At 35.2% G+C, this 26,704-nt stretch overlaps 1 protein-coding gene across 2 annotated transcripts; it reads right to left on the bottom strand.

Annotated features, from left to right (window-relative positions):
* Positions 1 to 1,689: 1,689 nt before the first annotated feature.
* LOC149064692 (uncharacterized) lies at positions 1,690 to 20,126 on the bottom strand. Of its 2 annotated transcripts, none has more exons than XM_089255072.1 (4): positions 19,982 to 20,126; positions 11,188 to 11,464; positions 6,486 to 6,704; positions 1,690 to 3,865 (listed from the first exon to the last, which is right to left on the bottom strand). In XM_089255072.1, the coding sequence occupies exons 1-4, from the start codon at positions 20,000 to 20,002 to the stop codon at positions 2,025 to 2,027; spliced, it is 2,358 nt and encodes a 785-aa protein (XP_089111198.1). In that variant the 5' UTR covers positions 20,003 to 20,126; the 3' UTR covers positions 1,690 to 2,024. The 2 variants fall into 2 exon arrangements, with proteins under 2 accessions (XP_089111198.1, XP_089111199.1); XM_089255073.1 differs by having other exon boundaries at positions 6,492 to 6,704.
* Positions 20,127 to 26,704: the final 6,578 nt, after the last annotated feature.

The raw sequence follows: 26,704 nt of genomic DNA, 5'->3' as shown, positions 1-26,704 counted from the left end.
AGATGCGTAAATAACGAACAAAATGTCTTCAAATCGTTTATTACAGCAGTATGTGTTCCACATGACCACCACCACCATAGGCGGAGATAGACTTGGCTTAGTCTGGGGGGGGGGTGCACGGTCATTATTGCTGGGGGGGGGAAGATGATGATGATGATCATGTCAATTCATATATACATATATACATTAGATCAGTCGACTCCATCTTTGTTGCTGGGCCCCCCCCCCACATCTTCGCCCATGTCGGGTTCATATTATGCCTTTGACCAAGGGAATTCCACACTCTGACGCGATGATTATTCTCGCTAAAATGGGAGAGGCAATCCTTATCTAACTGAAAAGCAGTCATCTCTGAATTTCGAGATGGCAAGCTGATGATATTCTGCGTGGCACCAGAGTGGCACTTCTTCAAACCGAATCCCCGATATTATGGTTAAAGAAAGTAGCTCACGTAATAATAATACGCATATCGCGAACATGATTCAGTGTAATTTTATGGACGTACAGAAGCATCAAATATCGAGCATACATCTTTTCACATCTAGAGGTAGAATGTCTCGTCGATGAAAAGCTGGTCCATCTCATCATGGTACCATCACGTGTTTACCCTCTTTAGGTGCCTTCGAACCGGATATAGTAGCACGCGCCTGTCTTAGAGCAAAATTTCATCCCGATAATAAAAATTCTACACACCTTCGGTACGTGAACCAATTCATCGTAATAACCTGTGCACCTCGGGGATGCTCAATCAAGGGTTGGGTGAAAATGATCGTAAAAACATTTGAAAAAAAAGTTTTGTCTACAGAGGGAAATATGAATGTATTGGATAGAATAATTTGTGTGCAGAAGAATCTATAATTTTTTTTTGATGCATTGCATCTATCTGGGAACGAAACCAGGTACACATTGAATAAGAATCAGTTTATGAAGTGGAGGAGGACAAAAACCAGTTTAAAAGTTTGACTGAATTGCCCGTGTTTCTCCACAACACTTATGACACATACAAATCTACGAGTTTTCCGAGTCATTTTACTGGTGCCTATGGGCGGAGATACGGGATGGGGGAGGGGGCAGCGGCAAAGGTGGATTCGACTGATCCAATGTATACTTGTATATATGAACTGATATAATCATCATCATCATTGTGTCCTCCAGCAATAATGACCGTGACCCCCCCCCCCCCCAGACTTCCAAGTCTATCTCCACCTATGCTGGTGCGGCTTACACGTCGGAAGGTACGGTCTGCGACACTGCAGCTAACCGCTATGTTGGCCACCCCTGCTATACAGAATGCGTTTACATGAGCTTGTATAGAGGTGTAGAGGTCGAGTGTCTGCCGCCAATCATTAGTGTCCCCGTGACAGTAGGTTCGAATCTTGGTTTTGTGTGTTTCCATCACAATCCCCCTTTTTTTCAATTGTACTGATTTTGCAACTTCTGAGTCTGATTGCCATCTATTTTTCACAAAAGAAAACTGAAAAAAAGGAATTATTGATTTCGTTCCAACAAAAGAGAGAATAATTACTCCGACTATTCGCAAAACCAAAGGGTTAATTGATTAAATAACTGGGGAAAAAAATCTATGACTGCCACCAATGTTTTTCGAAATTATCAAAAGAAATATAGTCTTGATTTATAGAATTATTTCACCGATATCGATTTTTATAAAAATGAAGTAACTAATGACAGTTTATATGTGTAATTAATTAATTTCTTTATTTGGCTTCATCTCATACATAAAAATTAACAAAACTATATACAAAAAAAATATACAAAAATACACAAAATAAATTTGATTTTTTTTTCGGATGTGCATTAATGAACTGGCAAACAATGAACGTGCCAGTGAGGATATTGGTCATGGCCCATGATCCGTGTATTACTGTAATACACAATGTCATAATGTCTGTAGACTGACTGAATTGTAACAAATACATGTATGTATAGAAACTGTTATTTACAAATGCACACATAAGGAACAATGTTTCGTGTTTGCATAGTGTTCTATCCTTTCTGGAGTTACCTTAGAAGTTCCTGTGGTACCCGAACGGTAGAATCGTCGACCCCATCAGACTCATATCGTGTAAATAACCCCCACGCTGTATCAAGTTCTTGGCACCGTAATTTCTCGACGCCAAATTACCGATGTTGAAATTGGATCCATGGTTAACACGCAGGTTTTTGAAATTGTTATGGAGTCCTTCGATTTGGGGTATAACTGGGCTAGGACTGAATCCGGGAGCCTTCTGCATGAATATGGCGAACTGCTTGGTCTTCTGATTGTTAGGACCCCTGTAATATGGCCTGAGTGGGATATGCCTGTGCATCCTGTGGAAGTTATGGGAGCTTCTACTGTCCGGGTTGTAACCACCGTTGAGAAAGCTGAGTCCTCCGATAGGTAGGAAGCCGCTACCGATGTCGTGGTTGTTGTTGTAGGAGACACTTAGACCGTATGGTTCGTGGCTGATGACCTGCTTGCCGTGTATACCGCCGATCATTGGCACGAAACCGGCTTCTGGGATGGATTTTGGTATGCTTATCTCTTTGAAAAGGTTTTCCGGGATGAGTCCATCGAGGTTTTTGAGTGGGACGCCGTAGTCGATGTTTTCCGTGAGGATGTTCGGGATTTCGGGCCTGTTGTGGATGACGCGAGTTGTTTGCTTCTTGAGACCGTTGTTGAATGTCTGGTACGATTCAATAGGTTCCGGAGAGGGTTTGTATGATCCCTGTAGGTTACCGTAAGCGTTCTGGTTCCCAGCTTTGTTGTCGGAGTCGTAGACTGCGTTCTCGACGAATGGAGTGAATCCGTACTCGAGGTTGATGTCTTTCAGTGGTGGCAGTGGCGGTAGGGGTATGCTGTCGAATGCTTCTTTCTCCCCGTTATCAGTATTATCTTGGTATGTCTGCTTCTCTTCGTAAGACTCGTCATTAGGCGAGGGGTTGTCCTTCTCGGAGTAAGGTTCGTAACTGGATCCAGTGTGATAGCCTTGATCGCTACTGCCTTTATTGGAAGAAGAATAAACCTCTTGTCCTTTGAGAGATTTTCCATCCCTTTCGTTGCCCTCTTCCACGTCACTGTATCCGCTACTTCCCGATTTGCCGAATGTGGTGAGATATGTTTCTGGTTTGATACCAGTGCCGTACTGTAGATGATACCCAGTGGCGTAACCGTTGCTGGAATCAAGATTGTCACTGTAGCTCGAAGTCTTCTGGTTATCTGGGACCGTGGCGTAATCGTCATTTCCACTGGAATATTTCTTCCCGTCGCTTCCCTCGTTTGCAACCACTGGCAAAAGGAGATATCCATTCTGTTCTACGCTGCCCCCGCCATTGCCGTACGATTTGCTTTCCGTCGGTGGTGGAGCATGGCCAAGCTGTCTGATGAAAACGGATACCTGCCCTCCGTCTTTCTTACCAGGTTGGACCTGTCCGAATCTAGCCTGATACTCGGGCTTTTTACTCTGTCTAGCTGAGGTGGTGGTATATCTTGTCGATCCTTGCTGGCTCTTCGACGATTGGTGATGCTGGTGGTAACTTGGATCTTGATGGAACCACTGCTTAGAGTGGTGTCCGTGCTCAGGGGACGAGCTCGTCGATCTGTAACCCGTGGTCTGAGCTTGATGGTCATGAAGTGGGGAATATCCACCGTGGTAATTAGGGTATTCGAAAGACACGGGCTTGGATATTGGTTGGTGGTGGTGGTTTTGACGGTCTGAATCGGTGTTCACACCCTGTGATGACGAGTAACCGTCGACCGAGACTGGAGCTCTCTTGTGGTATCTGTCATATGTAGGTGGCTCTTCTTCAGGGCTCTCTTCTTCGATGTAGGCATTGGCGATGTAGGGACCCTGAGATTTTCCGTATCCTATAGGAGACAATGGCCAGTATTGATTAATCGTTCCATCTAGGCTATGATTTATATAAATTTAATTTTCCATTAATTTTTCATTATTTCTTTCATTACATAATTTTACGTTATTATATGGCTATATTGTAAATTTTGCAACCTCCATGAGGGGGCTATGTTTTTCAAATTTTTCTTTAAGTGTAGGGTTTTCTTCGTCTGAGGTGGGGGGGAGATAATTACCCTCGCCCCCTGAGTGGAACTAACATTGTATATAGCAGTATCACATAAAAGATGCTGTTATGGGTACTCATCGCCCCCCCCCCCCCCTTTCCTATTGCTGGATAAAGACTTAGCTCACTACTTGAGAAAGATTGAAGACCCTTACTTAGAAATATTACAAGGAAAATTCGTGATCATTCATTATTAAGGATTGTTAATGAGGTGATAGAGGCTTCCGGAAGGGTGGGTAAGCGGGATCCATTGCCATAAGACAAACAGTGCTCCCGTTCTGGTCTTTGATTTTTTTTAGGGGCCTTAGTTTGATGTGGGTATTTCCCTGCACATAATTTCTGTGGCCTCTTAGGAGGATGACTCAAGACTAATCCTCTTTAGCTAGTACTTTTTCATAGCAGAGTAGTCCACCTGTAGTGATTTAGAATATAGGGGCCATTCAAGTATTACGTAGGCAGATTTTCAGAAATTTTTGACCCCTCCCCCCGTCAGCAAGATTTCGTCAGCAGCTTAGAATATTTCATATCTTTAAAAAGGGGTGGCTGATGACGTAAGCAACCGTCAAACCCCCCCCCCCCCTCTTGTCATCAAAAGTCAGCAAATCCGAAATTCCCCCCCCCCCCCGATGCTGACGTAATACTTGAATGACCCCTTATAGACACAAATATAACATCAAAATTAGCAAATGGCACTCGTTATTTTACTTAAGATATTCATTTATGCAATTATTTTATTGAAATACATTGTCAAAAATAATAAAATATGGTATAATAAAGTTGAGCAACTCTGGAGAAAATACATATACAAGAAAGACAATGCCACGGATATTGTTTTTAGTTAAATATCTCGACACTAGAGGACAGTACTAACGCGATTACAGTTTTCACTTGTGTGTAGCCTTGATTACACCCAGTGATGGTAACTCGTGGGAAAAATTGAGCAAAATTCACCCAAGTGGGAAATTCCTAGCATTTGTGGGAAATTTTGAAAATTTATAAAAAATTTATAAAAAGAATTTTTGCAAAAAATAAAAAAATTAATGCAGTGCAATACATTTCTATTGTAAAATTCTTGATTACGTATATCCCCCACTAGATGGCAGCATATTTTTTTTGAATGCGTGGGAAAAATTTAGTCAAAAGGGAAATTTTTGAGGGAAATTTTGCTGGAAGAGGTTACCATGACGGATATATACCAGAAATTCTCACCGATATAGAAAGTGCGTGAAATCAGGGGTTAGGAAAAATAAAAATGAATGCAGGGAGAAATTTGTAAAAAAAAAAAAAAAATGTTTCGTCAGAGTAAAATTCAACTCATGAATGTCTTGGATGGAAAAATTTGCGAAGGAAATTGTAATTGTATGAAGCATACGCATTGCGTGTAAAAGTCTCTGAATTTTCCCACGACGTGGTATTGGTGCGGCTTATACGCCGAATGGGCCCCAAAATGATGTCTCGCATGGGTGGGAATTTTATCTCGGCCCGAATCTGAATGATGCATCTGTACTTCTACACAGATCCTCAAGGGGTGATATTGCCCATTTTGGGAAACAATTTTTGCATAGGAAGGCATTAAAAATACCCAACAAGACCCCCCCCCCTCCCTCAATCAAGGGTGTTCAATATTTTTTTTCAGGGAGTGCGGTGTTTACCACTTCATCGGGTTGGAAACACGTTGTGGGCTACGTGAAAACTCTAGCCGGGGTCCTGCGAAAAACCCCCATCCTAGGGAACCTGCTGTGAAATGTAGACCGTCGGGCCCGGGTGGGTCCATGCCCTAAGACGGACCTGGTTTTATGGGTGATTTTGTTGGATTCTGTAAGTGTATAGTCACTAATATAAAAAAGCACTATTTCTTCACACCTTAATTTTTCTTCTCAGCTCTCTGCAGTCCTCCAAACCGCTTGTCATGACCCCTTTCTAAATTTTCTTCCACGGCCCCTTTGAAGTATCCTAATACCACTAGGGGGGCCATATAACCCCCGATTGAGAACCACTGGCTTAAACCATGTCGGTGAATACCGCCCTAAGCTGCTCACCTTTATTAAAATCGAAAATTCTCACGGGTATAAAAAAGCTTCAAATAAATTCCCAGAGGAAGTTCCTCAATCACTTATTACATCCATTCATTTTCTTCACTTCACTGGGCATGTTACATATTTCCAACTTCCTCGTGCAGAATGAAAATGAGCGTTTATTCCTCTCACTTCCTATACATTGTGTTGTGATTTAGAGGCTTTTATAATCATAATTATAAAGTCGTTCAATATTGAGAGAATATATATTACATATGGGGAGGGGGGGGGGGAAAGTAAGCGATAGCTGCCCCGAAACAATCTGACTGTACGGTTCATTAGGTAGAATCACATTTCGAGTTACTATTTATATAACGTAACCTGAGTTATTACCGTTACCTTGTCCGTAGCCTCCACCTTGTCCACCTCCGTGTTGTGCCCCGTACGCAGGATGGCCGCTACTGTATCCGCCGCTGCCGGTGCCATAGCCCTGGGAATAACTTCCGTCACTGGAGCCACCGCTGCCGGTGCCATAACCCTGTGAATAACTTCCGTCACCGGAGGAATGGCTTCCGTAACCGCTACCGGAACCGTGGTATTTCTTTTTGGCAGCTAAGGAATTGATTATCAAGGAAAACATTATTTGAATTATCTAAAAATAATTGAACTAATTACAGTGAACCTTACATACAAGGTGCTAAAGAAAAATGACTAACCTCAAGGTTCTCAAACCTTTTTTATACTTATTGCGCCTCTTAACCTAATCAACGCTTATCCGCAACACAACAGAGCAGTTTAACAAAATAAGAATCTATAGAATAATTTATAGAATCTCTTCGGAAAAGCTTTGTCGTGCCGCTGCTCCGTGGCACCCCTGATTAGAGGCGGATCTAGAGCTTGCTGTTGGGAGGAGTGATTTTACGAATTGCTGTGAATAGGTTGACCATACCTCCCACATTTTGTCCCATATTTTCCGGAACAGTCACTATTTTTGCTCGGTTCCGATTTTCCCCGTTTTTTTTAGTTGAAGTTTTCTTGATTTCTTTTATTTAATTCAAAAGCGTTGATACACGTAATTTGCAACGTATTGATTGAATGCAATATTATCATATACGTGTTCCGAAAATTTCATGAATAATCGCATCGAGGGAAATATTGCATATATTTCGCTTAGTGATCAAACCCCCCCCCCCCACACACACACACACATAGATCCGTGCCCGTCCCAGATAAAGGCTGGCGCACCGTTTGAGAACCTCTGGCACTGGCCTATTTTGAAAATCATCATAGGAAATTTCTTGCATGCTATCTGTTGGCAAAATTTACAACTATAAATGGTTTGAAATGTGTCGTTTTTGTGATTAAAATACAATCTGGAAGTGAATAATTAAAATAAACAAGCTATTTTTTTAGACACTATTCATATTGCGGGTGATTGAAATTGCAATCACTGTATAAAATACATGTAAAAGTAAATATTAAATTAACAAAAAGAAAATATATTTCTTGAAAAAAAGTAATTAACATCAAATAATTTTGAAGTTCTTTCTTTTTGATTATATGAAATGTGTTTCATAGTAATGGAAACCTTTACTAGGAAACTGGAAATTATTTTTAAAGATCTATTTTAATATTCTTTGAGAAATTGAAATGTTCTGGAAAAGAGGTGAGCGTATCGTACGTAGAATTCTCGCAAGGGAGGGAGGGGGGGGGTTCAATTTTTTTCTTCACAAAGGGGGGGGGGTTACGTTTTTTCCTGCAAAATAACACTACTCTGATTGGGGGGGGTTAGAACCCCCTCCCCCCCCCCTTTCGTACGTCAATGACCCTAGTGAAAGGCTATTACTATGCACTACTACTACTTAACCGTACATGCACCTCGAACACACATTGCTCTACGAAATTTCTAACGAATCGGCACATGCCGGAATTTGTGTTCAGAGTTTATGTGTAGCCCTATCCTAACGTATTTATGTTTTTCAATTGTGCTGATTTTCGTTTTATGCTGCCATCTGTCTTCCATTTTCTGATGTAAAGATGGAAATGCTTGAATTTTTATGTTATGCCAGTATCGTGTTGTAGGTCTGCCTGCTCTCTGCGGCGAGACGTTCAACTGGGAGAAAGGCTGGTGAAAGGCTTTAGCTTCTCTCTCTTAGGAGACCCTAGAGAAGACGAACCTGTTATTTTATATTGAAACCGCACTATTGTTCAAAAAGCAAAGTATGAGAGACCATACGTCCCGTTACGCTAATTTTTTTTTCACAATAGATGTCACCTTAAACCAATAAAGAATCATAATTTCTTGCCAAGTAAGAGACGCATTTGATAGTATGCAGTATTTTTTTTTACGATGATCACGATGACCACACACTCGGAATCATCATCATGCCAATAATTATACCGTATTCCCCCTCGCATACCGGGATACATTCAACCAATTTATATAAAGGATTTTTGTAATAAAGATGCAGTAAAGCCTCTCTGGGTGGGACAAAAAAATTCGTCTGTAAAAGAGGGGTGACCATTAATCAGGGGTATGAAATGCATACTTTTATTATACAAGAGGAAGTCATTATTTGGCCGTATAAGATGACCGCATCTGAGGGGTGTCTGTCAAGAAGGGTTTTTACTGTATTTGTGATTCGGGTTTCTCGGCATGCCGGCTGATGCAAGGGAATACGGTAATCAATTTAATAATTTTTTTTGCAACAGGTTATTCGTCTCTTGAGTGTTTTTATTTTGCGCCATTCATGCATTACAAAGTGTGTATTTAAGGGAGAAAAAGGTAGCAAATTGTATTTTACTGCCGTTAATCGCTTACGATATTTTTTTTCTTTCTAAAATCCCCATCAGACAAGGATGAAAGACTTCGCAGTTAAGAATACTATGTTATTATTACTCTTTATCGATTATCTAGTAATAACGAAATGGGGGAAAAGCAAAGAATCAATCTGATCGGTTTATATGTATTCAAATTCTTCGATTTTCGAAGCTCGTACACGGAAAAAGAAAGTCTTCTTCACCAAAATTGGAGGAAAGGTCGGATTTTCACTGCGATTTACCAGTGGGAGAAAAAGGAAGTAGGAATGAATCGTTGTTTGCCGAACGTCTTTCCGAACGGGTTCATTACACTATTTATGGGCAGCCATTTTTAAAACTCGTCATTAAAATGAAACGCTATTACATCCAGATCGAATCCGTTCACAATCAGCCATCGCAGAACGGTACTTGTTCATGTTGAGTACCGGCATTTTGGGGAGGCCTTTGCACTATTAGGTAAGCGTGTCAGGTTTTAATATTAATTGATTCCGAGATGATTATGGAAGAATGAATGGACAATGACGGAATTCAATTTATTAGCATTTATTTCAGGGGTAGGTCATGACCTACCTGTAGGCTAGACAGTCTGCAGCCTAGGGCCCTAAGATCTGCAGAGAGCCTCAAAAAATCTCAAACTGTTAATTTTTTGGTGAAATTGCTCAAAGATAAAATTTTAACACATTGAGAAGTTTAGTGTCAATAATATGGCGTCACATGGCCCACGACAACGATACCAATGTTGTCTATTTGCGTTGCGAACCTCCTGAGACATAGCCTAAAATAATTTTGTTACGGACGCGGGTCGCAAGCCTGGTGCCCAGACCAGAAGAGGTATTAAAACCAGAGTAGCATCGTTAGAGTTGTCTCAAAAATGCCTATAAGACGACATCGTTAGCCTCTGTTTGCGGTGCGAACCTCTCGAGAAATAGCGCAAAACAATTTCGTTACGAAAGTGGGCCGCGAGTTTGGTGCCTAGACAGAAGAGGTATTAAGACTGGAGTGGTATCCTTGGAATTTTTCTTAACGAAATCTACCAGCAGACGTACAAAACACTGATATGTTATGCAACTTCTCGCGAATGCACCTAGTATCGTCAGAGGATTTTTTACCATTTCAGATGAAACTTCTACCATTGCAACTGAAAATAGCCCACATAAGAGGTCATAGGCTAATTAGAAAAAATTGATATTTGCTTGCTCAAATATCCTGAATTTCTGGTAAAAATTGATCAAGAGAACCGAAAGAATTTTTTTTTTCATTTTCCATTTGCCTTCACTATAGAAGGTCAATTGCGGAAGTAGCACCACACATTTATGGATCCAATGCCGTGAGCGGGATATGATAGAATGTCACAGAACATAGAAAGAGATGATCACAAAAGTGGACCTGAAAACTGAAAACAGGATTAAGTCCCGTAAAGATATTTTTATGCATTCGAGGTTGCGCTCAACTCTATCTTTATCAGTTCATGCTGTAATCCTCAAGTGCAAATATCGTGATATTATAACCAGTGAACTGTATAAGAAGAGTGCACAATTGGTCATTCTTGAACTGAGTTCGGAGATGAATTTGTGAGTGTTCTGGTGACTTCTGGAACATGCAAAGACCATTGGTGAGACGGATATCTTGTAATGATTGAACGTGATAATGAAATGTATACACGGAACAAATCTATTTTATTTGTGTGGCTGTTTTACTAACTGTCTGTGGCCTTGTACCGCATAATATGATTTGTTTTGCTTATGAGTTGATAAAGGAAGGTGAAGAAAAAAAACTATCTTCTGAGAGAGGACGGAGCGTGAGTTGGAATGTGGCTTCTGCCCTGGAAGGTTGTGTTTTGGGAGGTGTACAGTAATCTCAGTGATATACTCCTGTCCCAACCCAAAGAGTATTCAGGTAGCTTCGTAAATCGGACGCCGCCACCCTACTCAGTACAGATCTGACTTGGCGAGACGGACGAAATTCCCGAATCGAGAGCCAGCGGAGCCATATTCGAGGATTGGTGCCAACCCTCTTAATATCCGTCGTGTGGTTTATGCTAAAGCTATAGCGCTATAGCCTTTGACCGCAGGGCTTAATGCTACATAACGGCAGGCGGAGGTGTGCAGTAAAATAAAGACGCTTCATCATGTTAGTGTAGTTATCGTGTGAAATCATTGGAGATCCCACCAACATTTACTGAGTAGAAGTCTTCCGCCACCGAACAGGAAAGCACTTGCGCCACATACGTGCAAATATGAAATAAAAAATGTTGTACTCAGTAACGATCCCCCACCTTCTTGTTTGTTGAACTCTTCTTCTGGAACCCCGACGACGTAATGCCCCTTTGGCTTCTTCTTGCTCTCTCCGAAACCAGTGCCTTGGCCGGCACCCGAACCATGGCTTTTACTAGAACTGGACGAGTGAGATTTCGAACTGCTTCGAGTTCCTGGATCTTCCCAAGACGTCTCGTAACCTTGGGTCTCTTCTTTGGCCAAGTCCTGTGTCGAGTTGATCTCTTTAGCCGCCGACGAATACGTCAGTGCAAGTAGGAGTATGCAAACGCATATTTGCTGAAAAAAAAACCATTCAAAAAGTCACTCTAAAATATGTTTGAACTCCATATAATGGCATCTAGAACAGTAGAGGCATCGGACAAAAAAATTAATTAGTTGGGAAGTGACTCCCTTAGAATAAAACAACAAAGTAATACAATGTTACGCTAATTGGGTTTAATTGAAGTTATAGGAGTACCTTCTTGTATACTATATATAGGTCTACAAAACTAGATGTCAATATTGATAAAAAAAAAAGGATATCTATTTTTAAGTTATTATATATAGGCCTCTTGAGTCTTTTGATGGTTAGCCGCTTCCCAATAAACAGACCGAACAAAACGAGCGCTCAATAGAGATGTTTTGTGGTCTCTTTTCATCGTTCTTCCGATCTCGTTGCTGACTGATAATGACGGATGAGGGACGAATGTCCGATGCGTGTTACGAGCTTTCATACGTCGGATGAAAGACCATGTACAGAATAATGATAACAGTAATGAAAAAAAAAACCTTGAACCCTTTCTGCACTTCTCATTAGAATAAAGGTCAAGAAACCTCAGAGGAAAAAATGCGTTCCAGTTCAGATTTATTGTCCGTCCGCATAGTTCACCTTAATATAGACGTCTACATACACCACTCGCACAACCCATCTTTAATACCGTAACGTGTGTATAGATGTTATATGTTCTATGGTGGTGGTGGTGATTGTAATGATACACGGCTACTGAAAAGTCACAATTATGCCCGCTTTTTATCTGATTCCATCAAGACGTGATACGAGTGGACAAGGAGATGAATTTATCAAAGATATGTGTACATTAAAGAGAGACCAGGGAACTGAATACGAAATCAAGATAGCGGTGCCCAGAAGACTAACAGGAGAAAATCTCGACCTATTTTACATTGCATTTTATCCGAATTGGAGGAGTAAACGTGAGCTGAATCGGAAAAATTCTATCATACGAATTACATTTAATGTACCATAATACCCCGCAATGGAAATTGAAATCACCAGAGTTAAAAAAAATTAATTTGAAACTTTGAGGGAAATAGTAATTTTTTTTCACGTAGTCCAGGGGTCTTCAACGTTTCAGACATTTTGGGCCAAATTGGAACTTACGAGTCACCAACTCGTACTAGTTCAGATTTACAGAAGCTTGTAATGTGTAGCCATACTTTGACGGATGAGACAAAGGGGCACCCACAAAAATAATTAAAAAATTTATTTGTTGTGAAAAATTTTCTTTTATTATTAATTTTGATTAGTTCTGAGATCGCATTTTTCACTTTTACTGAAAAACGTTTTGATCTCAATCACTTCTTTTAATTCTTTTGAAAAATTCTTCAAGTGGTTCGGTAATGATTTGTTTCGACAAATTATTCACTGAATCTTTAAATTACTTATTTCAATAAATTTTCAAAATCACTTATTTCACTAAATCTTCTAATCTTATTTCAATAATTCTCTTTGCAAAAAAAAAAAAAGAACACTTATTTCAATAAATCTTCACAAATCACTTATCCAATAAATCTTCACAAATCACTTATCCAATAAATCTTTAAATCACTTATCCAATAAATCTTTAAATCACTTATCCAATAAATCTTTAAATTACTTATTTCAACAATTTTGCAATTAGTATTTTTTATTAATTAAGAAAATATTTCTGTCTCATATTTAGAAATCATTTGTGTTTTATTGATTCTTGTTACCTATTTCTTTCATTAATTTTGAAATTATTTGTTTCAAATATTCAAAAAAATATTTTCTTCGATAATTCTTTAATTATTATGACATTAATTAGAAACTTTTATGAATTATAAAATAGTTTGAATAACTTTGAAATTATATCTCTTTATTATTAGATATTATTTTTCATTATTTTGTTATATACTATTAAAACATTTCGAACTTTGTATCTCTTTCATTAACTCCAAAGCTGTTTCTTTTGAAATTTTTTTTTATTAATGTATGTTTCAACATTTCTGTAAACTTCATAACTAGCTGGGCATTTTTAGATGCCAACTTCTCTGTCCTGAAATATATAAAATCAAGGGCCCGAATAACCGTTTCGGTTAACTTATTCCCCAACTTATTCACTGGTTTGCGAGTTTTTCATCAAATCATTTTTGATTAAATTTTCTTTAAAACTTTTTGGTGATTTTAAAAAATAATGGTTTACGGGTTACAACAAAAAGCTCCGAGAGCAACATGTGGCCAGTGGGCTATGCGGTGTCCGTGTGGCATGGTGGTAAGATACTCGTCTACCATCGTGAAGGTTGTTGTCTGGGTCCCGGGTTCGAACCCAAGGGAGGATATAGATAAGATATTTTCCCTAACGAACTCGAGGCGACCACCGATAGACAGCGCCTTCACTTCCAACCCATCTCACTAATGGCGGTAAATTGCAATATAGCGATATGGCCAGAGTTGGTGAAGTAGTGGGTTACGCGTTAAAGAACCGTGATGCAGTATTATAGGCATCTAGTATCACGAACTGACTGAATATTTGTACCATTATAGGACTGTTGCTCTTTGGGGCGAGACTTTTTAACAGGAAGATCGGCTCATATTCACTACTCGAAGTTGGGAACAGTATTAAAGAGGAACTGATTTTGAGGCAGCGATTCCCCAAATTTTCGATTTCGCGTCACCGTTGGAAGTTATAAATTATCTCGCGGCACCTCTGTGTCTGATTCCAATACATAGCAACACACCCAATCCTGTCTACACAGTTTTCAGGAATCACATCCTTATTAAAATTTTACAATACAAAATAAAATTTTATTTCCAAGATATCGCAAGATGCCCCTGACCGATATATCACGACGCACGCTCATATATAAGTAAATAAGTACATGCTATACTGTACTTTAAGGTTTTTGTTTCTATAGAAAATCCGAATTGGGAAATCTGACGATACCATGTTGATGAAAATACATCTTCAAATTATGATATCATTCCTACGGCACAGTATCGAAATGAAATTACAGTATTTTACGCTATATCCCAGGCAGTAAAAGATGCGGAGAGAGAAGCCAATTTTGTCTGAAGATGGATCTTACCTAGAGAAATTCAATTATAACATACTAGTTTGAATACATCTTCGGGGTTTGGGCACCAGGCCGGCTGTACTGTAACGAAAAGACAGGTCAGACTCAACCGTACATGCATCTCACACACATTTCTCTGAGGAATTTCTAGCGAATCAGTTACACGAATAACATGTTGCGTGGCCCTAACATAGCCCCTTCAGGACAATGAAGTAAATCAGTAAATGTGTGGAATAAATAAAAAAAAAGTATACGGTTCTTTACCATAAGAAATCAAAGGCTAAACAGGGCTTCGTGAGTAGAAAAACGTTGGGAACCGTTGCTATAAAGAATAGTGCTGATAGACCTCGGATATAATGACACATTTTTCATACATTCTGCTCGCGTTTTTTTGAGGAGTTTTCACAATAATTTCCTACAATTAAATTTTTCGTCTGTTCTATCGATACTCAACTGTGGAAAATTTGACTCTCCGACTTGCTCATTTTGACATATCCCATATTTTCCCGTAATTTTACTCTTCCTGACTTTTTTCATAAATACTTAATGTTTTGCCCGTTTGAATTTAAATTTCGGAAATTTAGAAAAATAGTTATTTGCTGAGGAATCTTGAAAATTATTGATAATTTTCATTTTAAAATTTATTATTATTTAACAATATTTTTGTTATTTTTCTCTAAATTTGGGGGAAAAATTAATCAATTGAAGTCGATTAATTAGGAAGAAGGCAATCGTTTCGACATGTTCCCGAAGTCATTATTCATGAATAATGAATTTCCATTCACGTATTATGTCAAGACGATATCCAAGCATTAACAATCCATAACCCGGGGCATAGCTTAAAGGATACGGTCATATAAAATGAATCGTTATTCGATGAGCAGGTTAATGACAAACTGATCAATCATAATGGTTGATGCTTATTGATATTTATAATCTTTATTATGATTTATCACCTCATTAACTTCAGTTAGTCTGAGGCTTTTCGATTGATGCTTCTTTTCCTTTTTTTTATCCATCATTATTCCTCTATCTAAATACAATGAAACTTGAAAATAGCGAAAGAGGAAGAAAAAACTGTCATTAAACGTGTGATTTAATTAACCATTGAGAGTTATTATTATGATCCTTACATCAGATAATGATTATTATTTTTGTGGTTCCTCTAGTGGTTACGAAAAGTTGCTACAATAATAATAACTATTATACAACCAATTGAAAAACTAAAACATTTCCACTAGGAATTAATTTAATTTAATTAATATTCAAAAATTCAATTAATTATCGATTACTGAAAGTGAATTGATAATGAAATCGATCGAAAGTGACTTAAAATTTAGAGAAAGGGGTGAGGGCCACATCGATTAAAGGAGTCTAGTACCTTTTAGACCACATGGTCGAAATGCCTCAGAAACTACGCTCTGTAAGTATAAAAATATTATTTGTGATTACAATTGATTTATTTCAAATTTTTTTTCACATACTTCTCATGCGGGTGTAAAAAAATTCATGCTTAAATACCTAGACTGATAATTTCTTTCGTGAAAATATGGGATATGGACAAAATAATTGTCAAAGAGTTCTTAATATAATAAGTAAAATTGCCAATTTGTCCGAAATAATTTTCAAAGGTAAGTAAAGTTACCCCCCTTTCACTAAAATTGCTGATAAATCATCAATAGGCGGAGGCAGTCTTGGAAGTCTGGGGGGGGGGGCACGGTCATTATTGCTGGTGTGGCCACGACGACGATGATGATGATGTCAATTCATATATACATATATGCATTAGATCAGTCGACTCCACCTTTGACGCTGGGGGGGGGGGGGGGGAGCTAAAATTTAAAATTTACAAGTAATGAACATAATCTTAATTCTTGATTTCAAAAATTAAACTAAGCCTTGTTGAAAATAGAGGAAAAAACCGGACATTTTTCACATAAAAAACTTGAGACGGACAAAATTACTGGAATATCTAGTAAAATAAGGGTCATATGGTCACTCTATAGAAGTTTCGGATCCACGAGTAGCCCAAATACCGCATATTCGGTCCGCGGACTGGAAAGGTTGTGCGTGCATCCCTACAATAACGTTTTATACATATCTCTATAACCTATTTTATTTTTATTTTTTTTGCTAATTTGCAGGCATTTAGAAATAAAATTCGTTATCAACATCTTGCGTGCACGATAAAATGGCATGATATCTGTGTAATTGAACAAAAAATTATTTCAAAAGCAGAAATTATTCAGCCCATCAAACATCAAATGAAAATATTTGGGATCTATCCATAAATATTTGATTTAGTATACAAAAAAAAAAATATTTTTGATTTTTATTTTAAATTTTGAATTCCAAATTCGATTTCAAACAAGACTGAATCCAATGAAATCTAAACATTTTGCCTCATTTTATGAATTGAACAGTTTTCTTCATTTTCACAATGAATTTTTATTCACTTGCATTGTTGTCATGCCATTTCATAATTCGTGCAAAGTGTTAATATAAAATATTGTTTCCTTGATCGAACATTTGCCAAAAATAAGTATTGGAGATATGGTGTACACATTGCGCTGATGTGCTGGCATGACATAGCATATATAATCAAAAATATGTGCAAAGAATTTGAAATAAATCAATGGTTTAATGATATTTGTAATGATCAGAGCCTGGAAGTTCAGGCACTAAAAATGGTAAAATATGCCCTAAAATAAAGGCATTTACAATCAATGGGAAGAAGGCGATAGGAAGAAACTAAAAAGCAACAGCATTAAGGACCCAAAAACTAGGCTAAAAACTGGCCGCACTAATTGAAACAGGCACGCCTTTTAGTTTTGTCACATTAAGGCAGAAAAAACATCGTGTTAACAGATATTTCACTGTATCCGAATTATTTTATAAGTGGGAAAAACTTACCAAAATTATTAATTATTCTGTAAATTATTGAGAAATTCATTTCTCGGAGTAAAAAAACGCTCGAAAATGTGTGTGATAAAAATGATAAAAATTTATACGTGTGAAATTAGAAAATGATATTCAATGTCAAAGATAGATGCCGCTAAAAAACAAATTTAATTTATTTTCACACGTAAAAAACCGAAACTGAAACTGCTTCGAAAGGTAATACAGTCCACCACAACAAAATAAGATAAAAATAAATTAACCGATATTTTTGATTGCAACAAATTTGGCTATAACTGAGCTTTTCTAAAATAAATTTTATCAATATAATAACTTACAACACAAATTTTTCCAAAAAAAAATGATATAGGTATTCTTATAAGATTCATCGATTCAGATATTAGTGTTTTATGTAACCAAAAAAAAAAAAGAGAACACTGAAACAAACATTTCTTCTTTGGCACACGCATCAACATATCTATCGCTCTTCCAATTTCTTAAACAAATTGCACATAATTTTTTCATATCATTGCTTCAAATAACGTTTGAGACGTGTCAAAATCCCCCCCCCCCCATCACCTGCAATCATGAAAATCAGAAAGGGCAATTGACCTGTCGGTGGTAACACGAAAATTCAAACCCTTCCATTTTGATAGCAATCAACCGGCCCCGTTTAATTAATTCGTCCTAAGGGTTGGTTATCTTAATCATAAAAAAGATCTTAATCATAAAAATTTCTTTTAAGTTCTCAATGCTAAAAGTATCCAAAAAAAAAAGTTTGAAAATAGGCAAAAGAGGCATTTTGCCTGAACTTCTGGGCTCTGGAAATGATATTCCCACTAGACCAAAATTTTTGACCGTGGTAAAAGGTATATATATATGAGATCCCCCTTAAGAGCCATTTCCAAATTTTTAATGGCTGAAAATTTCTTCGAATAGATTAATTCACCTCTATTAAGAATACGCCTTTTACGAATATTGTCCAAATGATAATTTCCTGCTCTGTAGTTCAATATTTAATACTGTATATTTTTATCACTATTTTCACTCAAAAGGAGTTTTCAAAATGTTCATCTAAAATTTTACAAATTTTGAATTATTACTGTGATTTGAATTTATAAATTTTGATCAATAAAGATAAAAACTGTTTATTATTCAGTTCAATTTCTTTTTTATCAGATTTTGAATTAGTTTAATAAATTTATTACATTTTAGTAATACTGTATCTCAGGAAACATTTTGTTATTATTATTATTAAATGTGGAAAGTGATTTATATTACAATGTAAAACTTGTGTCGGGAATAGTTTTTTTTTACATTGAAAATGAAATTTAACAAGCCTGCCGTTCGGAATCGGGGATAAATTGTAGGTCCCGGTCTAATTAACCCTCGTGTGCAGAAAATGACCGTGGTGCGACAAAAATGATCAAATGAAAATGAAACAAAAAACTTTTTTGTATGAAACATCATTTTCAAATATATTTTGTTTCATAAACATGTTTTTTTTAAAAATAAAATAACAATTATTGTTTTACAGGAAAAAATAATCATTGATGATAATTTAATTATTTGCAATTTAAGAAAGGATAAAAATCTAAAATTTCGATTGCTAGAAATCGATTGATATTTCATTTGATATTTCTGAATGAACCGAATAAAATAGTTTTTAAAAGAGAAAAAATTGTGAAATCCATTTTATGAAATATTTTATAATCGCTTTCAACTACAATTTTATAATTTTAAAATTGATAAAAAAAATATATGAGAACGTACTTGTTTTAGGAAATTTTGTAGTTTTTATTTGGTTATCATAGATGAAATTGAATCTGTAACATCGAAGTCACTTTGTTCCATAAAAAAATTGTCGTTATATAGGTAATTCGTATAGATGATAAGTTTCAATGAGATTAATGAAAGAAATTCAAAGTAAATTAATGAAATTAACTCAGAGCAAATTAGTGAAAGTAATTCAGAGTGAATTAATGAAAGTAATTCACAGAAAGTAAACTAATAGAAGTGTGAGCTTTCTAGTAGAAATTTCATCATATAGAAAAGTTTGTTAATAAGAGAATCTTTTTTGTTTCTTAACATAAATTTATTTATTTCATTTTATAACATTGAAGTATATTTATATATTGGGACACATTTGTGATAAATAATTAAATTTTAACAACTTTTTAAAATATTACTAGAGGATTATATCATATTGTTATTTATTTGATTTCTATCGTAACTACTAATTTGTAAAATAATTCTCTCCAAATACTTATAACACCAGTAGCTTTATAAATTGCACTCTCGTATATAAAATTTTATAAAGTTGAGCATTGTGCACACTAGAAAATCAATAAAGACAAAAAATTAGTTCATCACGAGTTCTTTTCAATCAACTGGTGTATAATATGAATTTTTTTCTTATTGTTCTCTATTACTCAACAGAAAACTAAAAATTTATAGATACGATTTATATATGAATTTATTTTGTAATAAAATAAAAATACAGTATCTAGCAATAATGAAATGAGTATAAGAATCTCGGAAACATTGTCATGAAAAATGTGAAATAAATTACTTAGCCCTCACCTGTACAGTTTGATGATTCATGTTGTGACACTATAACTTTCTCTGGAAAATAAAATTCGCGCAATTGCTTCTTATCTACCAACGATGGACATCAAACAAAAAGGCAAGTTATCCAGGAAAGAGTAGGTTCAGAGACGTTTTTGTTAATGCTCGAATCATCCCGAGCGGCCTGATTTTTAAGTCAGTAGTGAAAGTCGCCAAAAGAAGCCAAAAGTTTGGTGATTATTGCCATTATTATTTGTTTCCGTGAACTTTCTTTTTGTAATATGATGACCGAGGAAAGAAAACAAATTTTTCTATACCTATAGTGATAATTTTAATCCATACACTCAACAAGAAGGATATTGGTGGTGTATCAAAAATAGACTAATTAATATGTAGATCTCTTTCTCAGGAAGAAAGTAAAAAAAAAAAATAATGAATGCATTATTAGAAATTGATTTGGTTAAATTTTCTCAAGAAGTTACACTTTTTTCTTTTTATGAGCATTCTTATTTCCCCGTTTTCTTCAGGAAAAAGTGTTGCTTGAATGATGTGAATGGATCCGAAATTTATCCTGTTCGTTCATTAGTTTTGAATTACGATCACAGAGCAGAGCATAAAAAATAAATCGATTAATTAAATGAAAAAATTGGATGTAAACAGTTTCAGAACAATGTTAAAAAAAATTCAGAATACTCAAAAAAAAAATCAAATATTTTTAGAATATTGTGAAACAATATACAATATTTTTAAATGTATTGAATTTTTTTATGTTATTTTAAATTCTTTAATTCCAAAAGAAATAAATATATTATATCTAAATAATTATTTTAAATATTCTTAAATGGTATTAAAACAATAATTTTTTAATATTTTGAACAATTTTGATATTTTTAGAATATTTTAAACGTTTCTAGATCGTTGGAAAACATTAAGATTACTTTCGAAAATATTTCCAATACACTATTGCAAAATATAAAAGTCTAATATAAAAAATAATAGTTTGTAATGCAGTGGTAACAAAGTTAGATTACATTAATTTTTAAAAAAATTAAGGACTGATTTTAAAAAACTTTTTGGAGCAGAATTCAGAGAGAATTTTCCGAACACCCCGTAAAAGATATTTGTTAGGAAACTCAGAAAAATTAAGAATATTTCTACAAAAATTATATTAAAAAAATAGGAAGTTTTTTCAAAAGATTTTTTTCACATTTTTCTCTTTAAATAAAAGGAAAAATACTTTGATTTATTTGGAATACTGTTTTATACTTCAGAATATCTAAGAAAATAAAATTTCACAACATTGAAAAAAAAAGTTTTTACTATCTTTAAAAAGAAATATGTTTAAAAAACAATTTTAACAATACAGTACTAAAAAAAATGTGTTTTTCGGAATAGACACCGAGGATAATAACATTTACAAAATACTTGAAAAAAATGAAAAGTTTAGAAATCAATATCAGAATATTTTTTTGATGTCTGAATTATTTCATTAATTTCTTTTAAAATTTCAATCTATTTATGAAATTGTTTGAGAACACCCAAGAAAATTTTATAATGCACTGAATATGTTATAAACACGTAATATATTTAAAAAAAAGTTTTCGAAGTTCATTGCTGAAAAAAAAATTCAGTCAGTTTTTGGAAGTATCACTATATATAACAGTGTGTATTTAAGAAAAACCAAGGAATATATGAATGAATAATTTTTTAATTATTTGAAAAAAATCTGGTGTTGAGCACATTAATATTATTTATATTGAAAGAATTTTATAGCGATATTTCAAAAAAGATTTGAATGATCAAAGTATTTTGAAAAAAATTTGGTCAATACTTTAAAAAAGTTTGGTCAATACTTTAAAAAAAAGATCTAGACAATATTTTAAAAAAAGATCTAGACAATATTTTAAAAAAAGATCTAGACAATATTTTAAAAAAAGATCTAGACAATATTTTAAAAAAGAAATGGACAATATTTTGAAAAAGAAATGGACAATATTTTAAAAATATTTGGCTAATATTAAAAAAAAATTAACTTGATCTTTTTTTAAAGATTTGGTTAATATTTAAAAAAGATCTGTACAGTATTTTAAAAAAGCTATGGTCAATATTTTAAAAAGATTCGGGCAATATTGTGAAATAGATCTGAACAATATTTAAAACATTTTTTTTACTATAATTTTCTCTAAAATGAAAAAAATAATTAAAATAATTTGCAAAATATTTTTTAATAAATGGTTTTGAAAATTGGTTTCAGATTCCTTGTCAATACTCAGAATATTAATATTCTTTAAATTATAACAAGTATTAACATTTCCTCATTTAAAACCGATTCGATGACTTTATTATGTCATCAAATCAGAATGAATTAAGGTGTACTTCCTTCAATCCATTGTACTTCCTTCAATCGAACGATACGCTGCAAATAGGGAAAACTTTCACAAAAATTAAAAATACCCGTGTATTTAACATGAATTTTTTTTTTGTTGGAAGAATGGAGTTTGTCCTTTGGTTTTGTTTTCTGAAGCAAAAAATATGTACCATATATTTAAAATCTGAATTTAAAAAAAAAACGATTTTTACTGTTACACATTTACTTGAACAATGGACGATTGAATTTTTGCTCGAATGAATTATAATTATAATTTTCCAATGAATGTAATAAAGCTAAATTTCACACATGAATATATTATGGTATATATTTGTTACGATGAATGGATAAATTTATCACTTTTACTGGTGAATATGCATTATAACCAAGCGTAGTTGGTAAATCTAAATAAATAATTCAAATTTACCGCCTTTTATCTGTGATTATGCATAATACCCCAGTGTAACTGGTGAATTTGATAAATTGCAAAAAAAAAAAAAAAAAAAAAAAAAATCCAAATGAGTCTAGTATGCGTGATGAATCCCTTCAAACTCCGATATAATGATAACAAATTTTGCGATTGTACCCCGATATAGTGATACAGTATATGTATGAACTATCAAGTACGGGGTAAAAAATCATTTAGTACGATTTATCATGTTTACCGATGACGCGACGCTTGGACACTATGTATAAATGCTGGTAAAAATGATTAATTTAGGGAAATTCATCAAACTTGGAAATTCTTGGTAAATAGACATTATAATCAGTTACTATAAACAATAACCACATTTATCACATTCACATATTCATGCATTTCCTATTTGGGAATTCTATATTGGTAATGTCATTTTCAAGAAAAGCCATGCATGTTACAAACAGTACATTATATGTTAGGTGAATGTGATAAATCCAGTTAATACGCAAACCCACCGACATTTTGGTAAGTTCGATATATATTTCGCTAAATTTACACTTTTACCAGCAATTATGCATAATATCCAAGCGTTGCTAATTAATTTACTAAACGCTATATAAAATATCACTTTTAACGGTGATAATGCGTAATACCCAAGCGTCGTTGGTAAATATGAAAAATCGTAATAAATTCATCACATTTGCCGGTTATTATGCATAGTCGGCATTTCGTGCCAGTAAATATGATAAATCGTTCTAATGCCGTGATAGGATTAATTATTTGGATGGCCGTATTTATGAGCCAGAGTCTGAACGGGATATAATGAACTCTGATTCAACGAATTTTTCCAAACTTCTCCAAAATAACACCTATTTAATGAATTCTGAAATTTCACCTCGATATAACGAACTCCTATCTAACAAAGTTTGCGATCGTACTCCTATATAACGAACTTTCAGTTAATAAATTATTTGATTGAACGAGTTTCTACAAGTTTTGCGCGAAAACAATCAGACTCAGATTAGTCCCATCTGGCGAATTCTACAATCGGATCTCGATATAACGAACGGCTATTCAACAAATTTCACGATTGCACCCGTATATTACGTATCATTTTATCCAACTATCACTAAATACGATTTTTTATCACTTATCAAATTTACCAACGACTCTTGGGTATTATGCGTAATCGTTGGTAAAGTAATAAATTTATCGAACTTGCATAGACAATTAGCGACTATGCATAATAACCGGTTGTCATGCATGGTAAGCGATTTATCACATTTATCGTTGTTTACCGCATTGTAACATATACTTTTTTTTTTTTTTTTTTTGGGCTCCGGGGAGACAGGGCAACAACTTTATAATTGGAAATCACAGAACAGGAGAGTTGTGTAAAAAATTAAATTTTTCTATCCCACTACATATAAGACACTTAGTAGAAAAAAATGGCATATCTAAAAACGCGCACGTTATTTGGATGCTTTTTCCTCATTGAAAGATGTTTTCTAATCACCATCGGTTCAAAAGATAAAGGATGTATAAAGATATGACTTCACACATTATATATATATAACGTTCATGTTGTGAATAATCTGGCATGATAATGATTGATTCATGTTCTTAATGAGTTTCCGATGTCTTGCGCATTCTACATTGAAATGGCATAAGAGAAATGGTGATATATTTTTTCGTATAATTATTTTGGACAAACCGCCCACGATGATGAGAAATCAGAACATTCTCAATTGAAATGAGTTTGATCGATCAAACGGGAAACCCTCTAATGATCGTATACCCGAACATATACAAAAATAGGCCTAATTGAACGCAGAAGGTTGACGCGACGCCAATTTCGGTTTATAAATTCCCATTTGGAATGAACGATTTAGAGATAAACTCGGGAGATCTTTCGAGTAGCTTATTAAGGAATCGATGGATCATGATTAGCATAGATAATACCAGTTTTAAATGGGACGTGTGTGTGTGTGTGTATTTTGTATTTGGATGAGCTTATCAAAATGATCGACAATGGCAAATACCTGAAGAGACAATAAGGAAGCATAATCTATTTTAAGTGTGCATGATTAATATTACAATGATTTTTTTTCCATGGTTTTAGTGATGTTCGATGCATCAACATGAGATGGTTCGAGACACAGTAAAAACTTGTGGAATGACAGAGAACATACAAATGCTCCATACTCACATAGAACTGTGTTCGGAAAATTTACCGCTGGGAAAATCCACCAAATGGAAAATTCATCGACAACGACACACAGTTAACTGACAACAGTTCGATATGAGTTCGAAAGAGCAAGTGAGTGATTGAATGAACGAGTGAAGGAATGATCGAGTGAGCAAGTAAACGAGTGAGTGAGGAAATGAGTGAACGAGTGAGCGAATGGGTGATTGAGTGAGCAAATGAGTCACTGAGTGAAAACAATGAGTCATCGAATGTGTTAATGAGCCAGAGAGTGAGCAAATGAGTCACTGAGTGAAAACAATGAGTCATCGAATGTGTTAATGAGCCAGAGAGTGAGCAAATGAGCTAATGAGTCAACGAATGTGTTAATGAGCCAGAGAGTGGGCAAATGAGCTAATGAGCCAGTGAATGAGCAAATGAGCTAATGAGCCAGTGAGTGAGCAAATGAGCTAATGAGACAGTGAGTGAGCAAATGAGCAAATGAGCTAATGAGCCAGTGAGTGAGCAAATGAGCTAATGAGCCAATGAGAGAGATTACATTTTTAGGTTCAATATATATCGAGCCAATATCGTTAGGTCCGACCTTCCATGTATGGTCCCGTTAAGCACACCGGAGCTCTAAGGAAAGATTGAGATTCGTTGCCTTTGTAGTCTAGTGGTCTAGGGAGCTCACCCGGCAAGTGAGAGGACATGGATTCGATTCCCCGCAAGAGGGCAGTTGAATTTTCTCTCCTTCCTAAATTCATCTTCGCATCAGCCAACTGTTGAAAACCTTCGAATGGATGGCGAAGAGTGAAATCGTCCTTGGAGAAGAACTATATTCGTGTATTAACCATATTACAAGAGAACCTACATTCTCAGCAATGCACAAACGTCAGATTACATCGAAAAGCCAAAAGCAATTTCGAAAACCTTTTAACGGCAAATGTTCCCAATTGGAAACATCGGTTTTATTAGAGAAAAATATGTTTCCTACATGAATGATTTTTCAAGTGATTTTTTGAAAGCACCTGATTTTTTTCTGAATGTTTCCAAACTTTTAATTTCAAAACAGAATTCATAAATTCATTTATTTAAGCACTTATGCTATTTATTTTTTATCACCAATTTTTAAGGTGAAATGAACATTTTTTTGCTTCTGATTTAAATATTGTTGCTATAGACATGGGAAGGTCCAGAAAACCAACTAGAAAATTTTTTTCACGAATTTTTTTTGGTTGATATCTATACCTCCATTGGTTGACATCATCTTTGAACTAAAGGATCAGAAGGAAAAATCAAAAAAGAAAAATTTAAAAATTCAATCTGATTATTAGTGATTATAACCGAGTTTGACTAAATAATTATTTAATGATTCAAGCTCACGCCTCCATTTCAGGAGTGTGTGGGGGGGGGGGTGTCCCCAATCATTAGACTAATGTCATAATACTTTACGACGTGCTATCTACAAATATTCCTGCGGTAGATTATTGCTCACACCATAAACTAAAATACTGAAAAAGAATTAACGACAGTTAATCCGTTAAGACAGTAAATATTCCCCACCACACTTATCACGTCAAATTATTTTTAATACATCTGTGAGATAGTTTCTTTTTTTTTTTTGCATTTCTTTTTCCGAAGCCAAAACCCGTTATCACTTTCACATGCCAATGCACAATAATAAGGAAACCGTAAACCGAAATGATAACCGCGAAATCTTGACAGTATCAGACCATAAAAAATATCGAAGCCGCAATGTATTCA

Source organism: Pholcus phalangioides, unplaced genomic scaffold (assembly GCF_987345545.1).
Source record: "Pholcus phalangioides strain wild (caught in Gottingen) unplaced genomic scaffold, Ppha-v1.0 ptg000042l_1, whole genome shotgun sequence".
NCBI classification, from domain to species: domain Eukaryota; kingdom Metazoa; phylum Arthropoda; class Arachnida; order Araneae; family Pholcidae; genus Pholcus; species Pholcus phalangioides.
The sequence above is the reverse complement of the archived record's forward strand: the minus strand, read 5'-3'. Positions and strand labels throughout refer to the sequence as shown.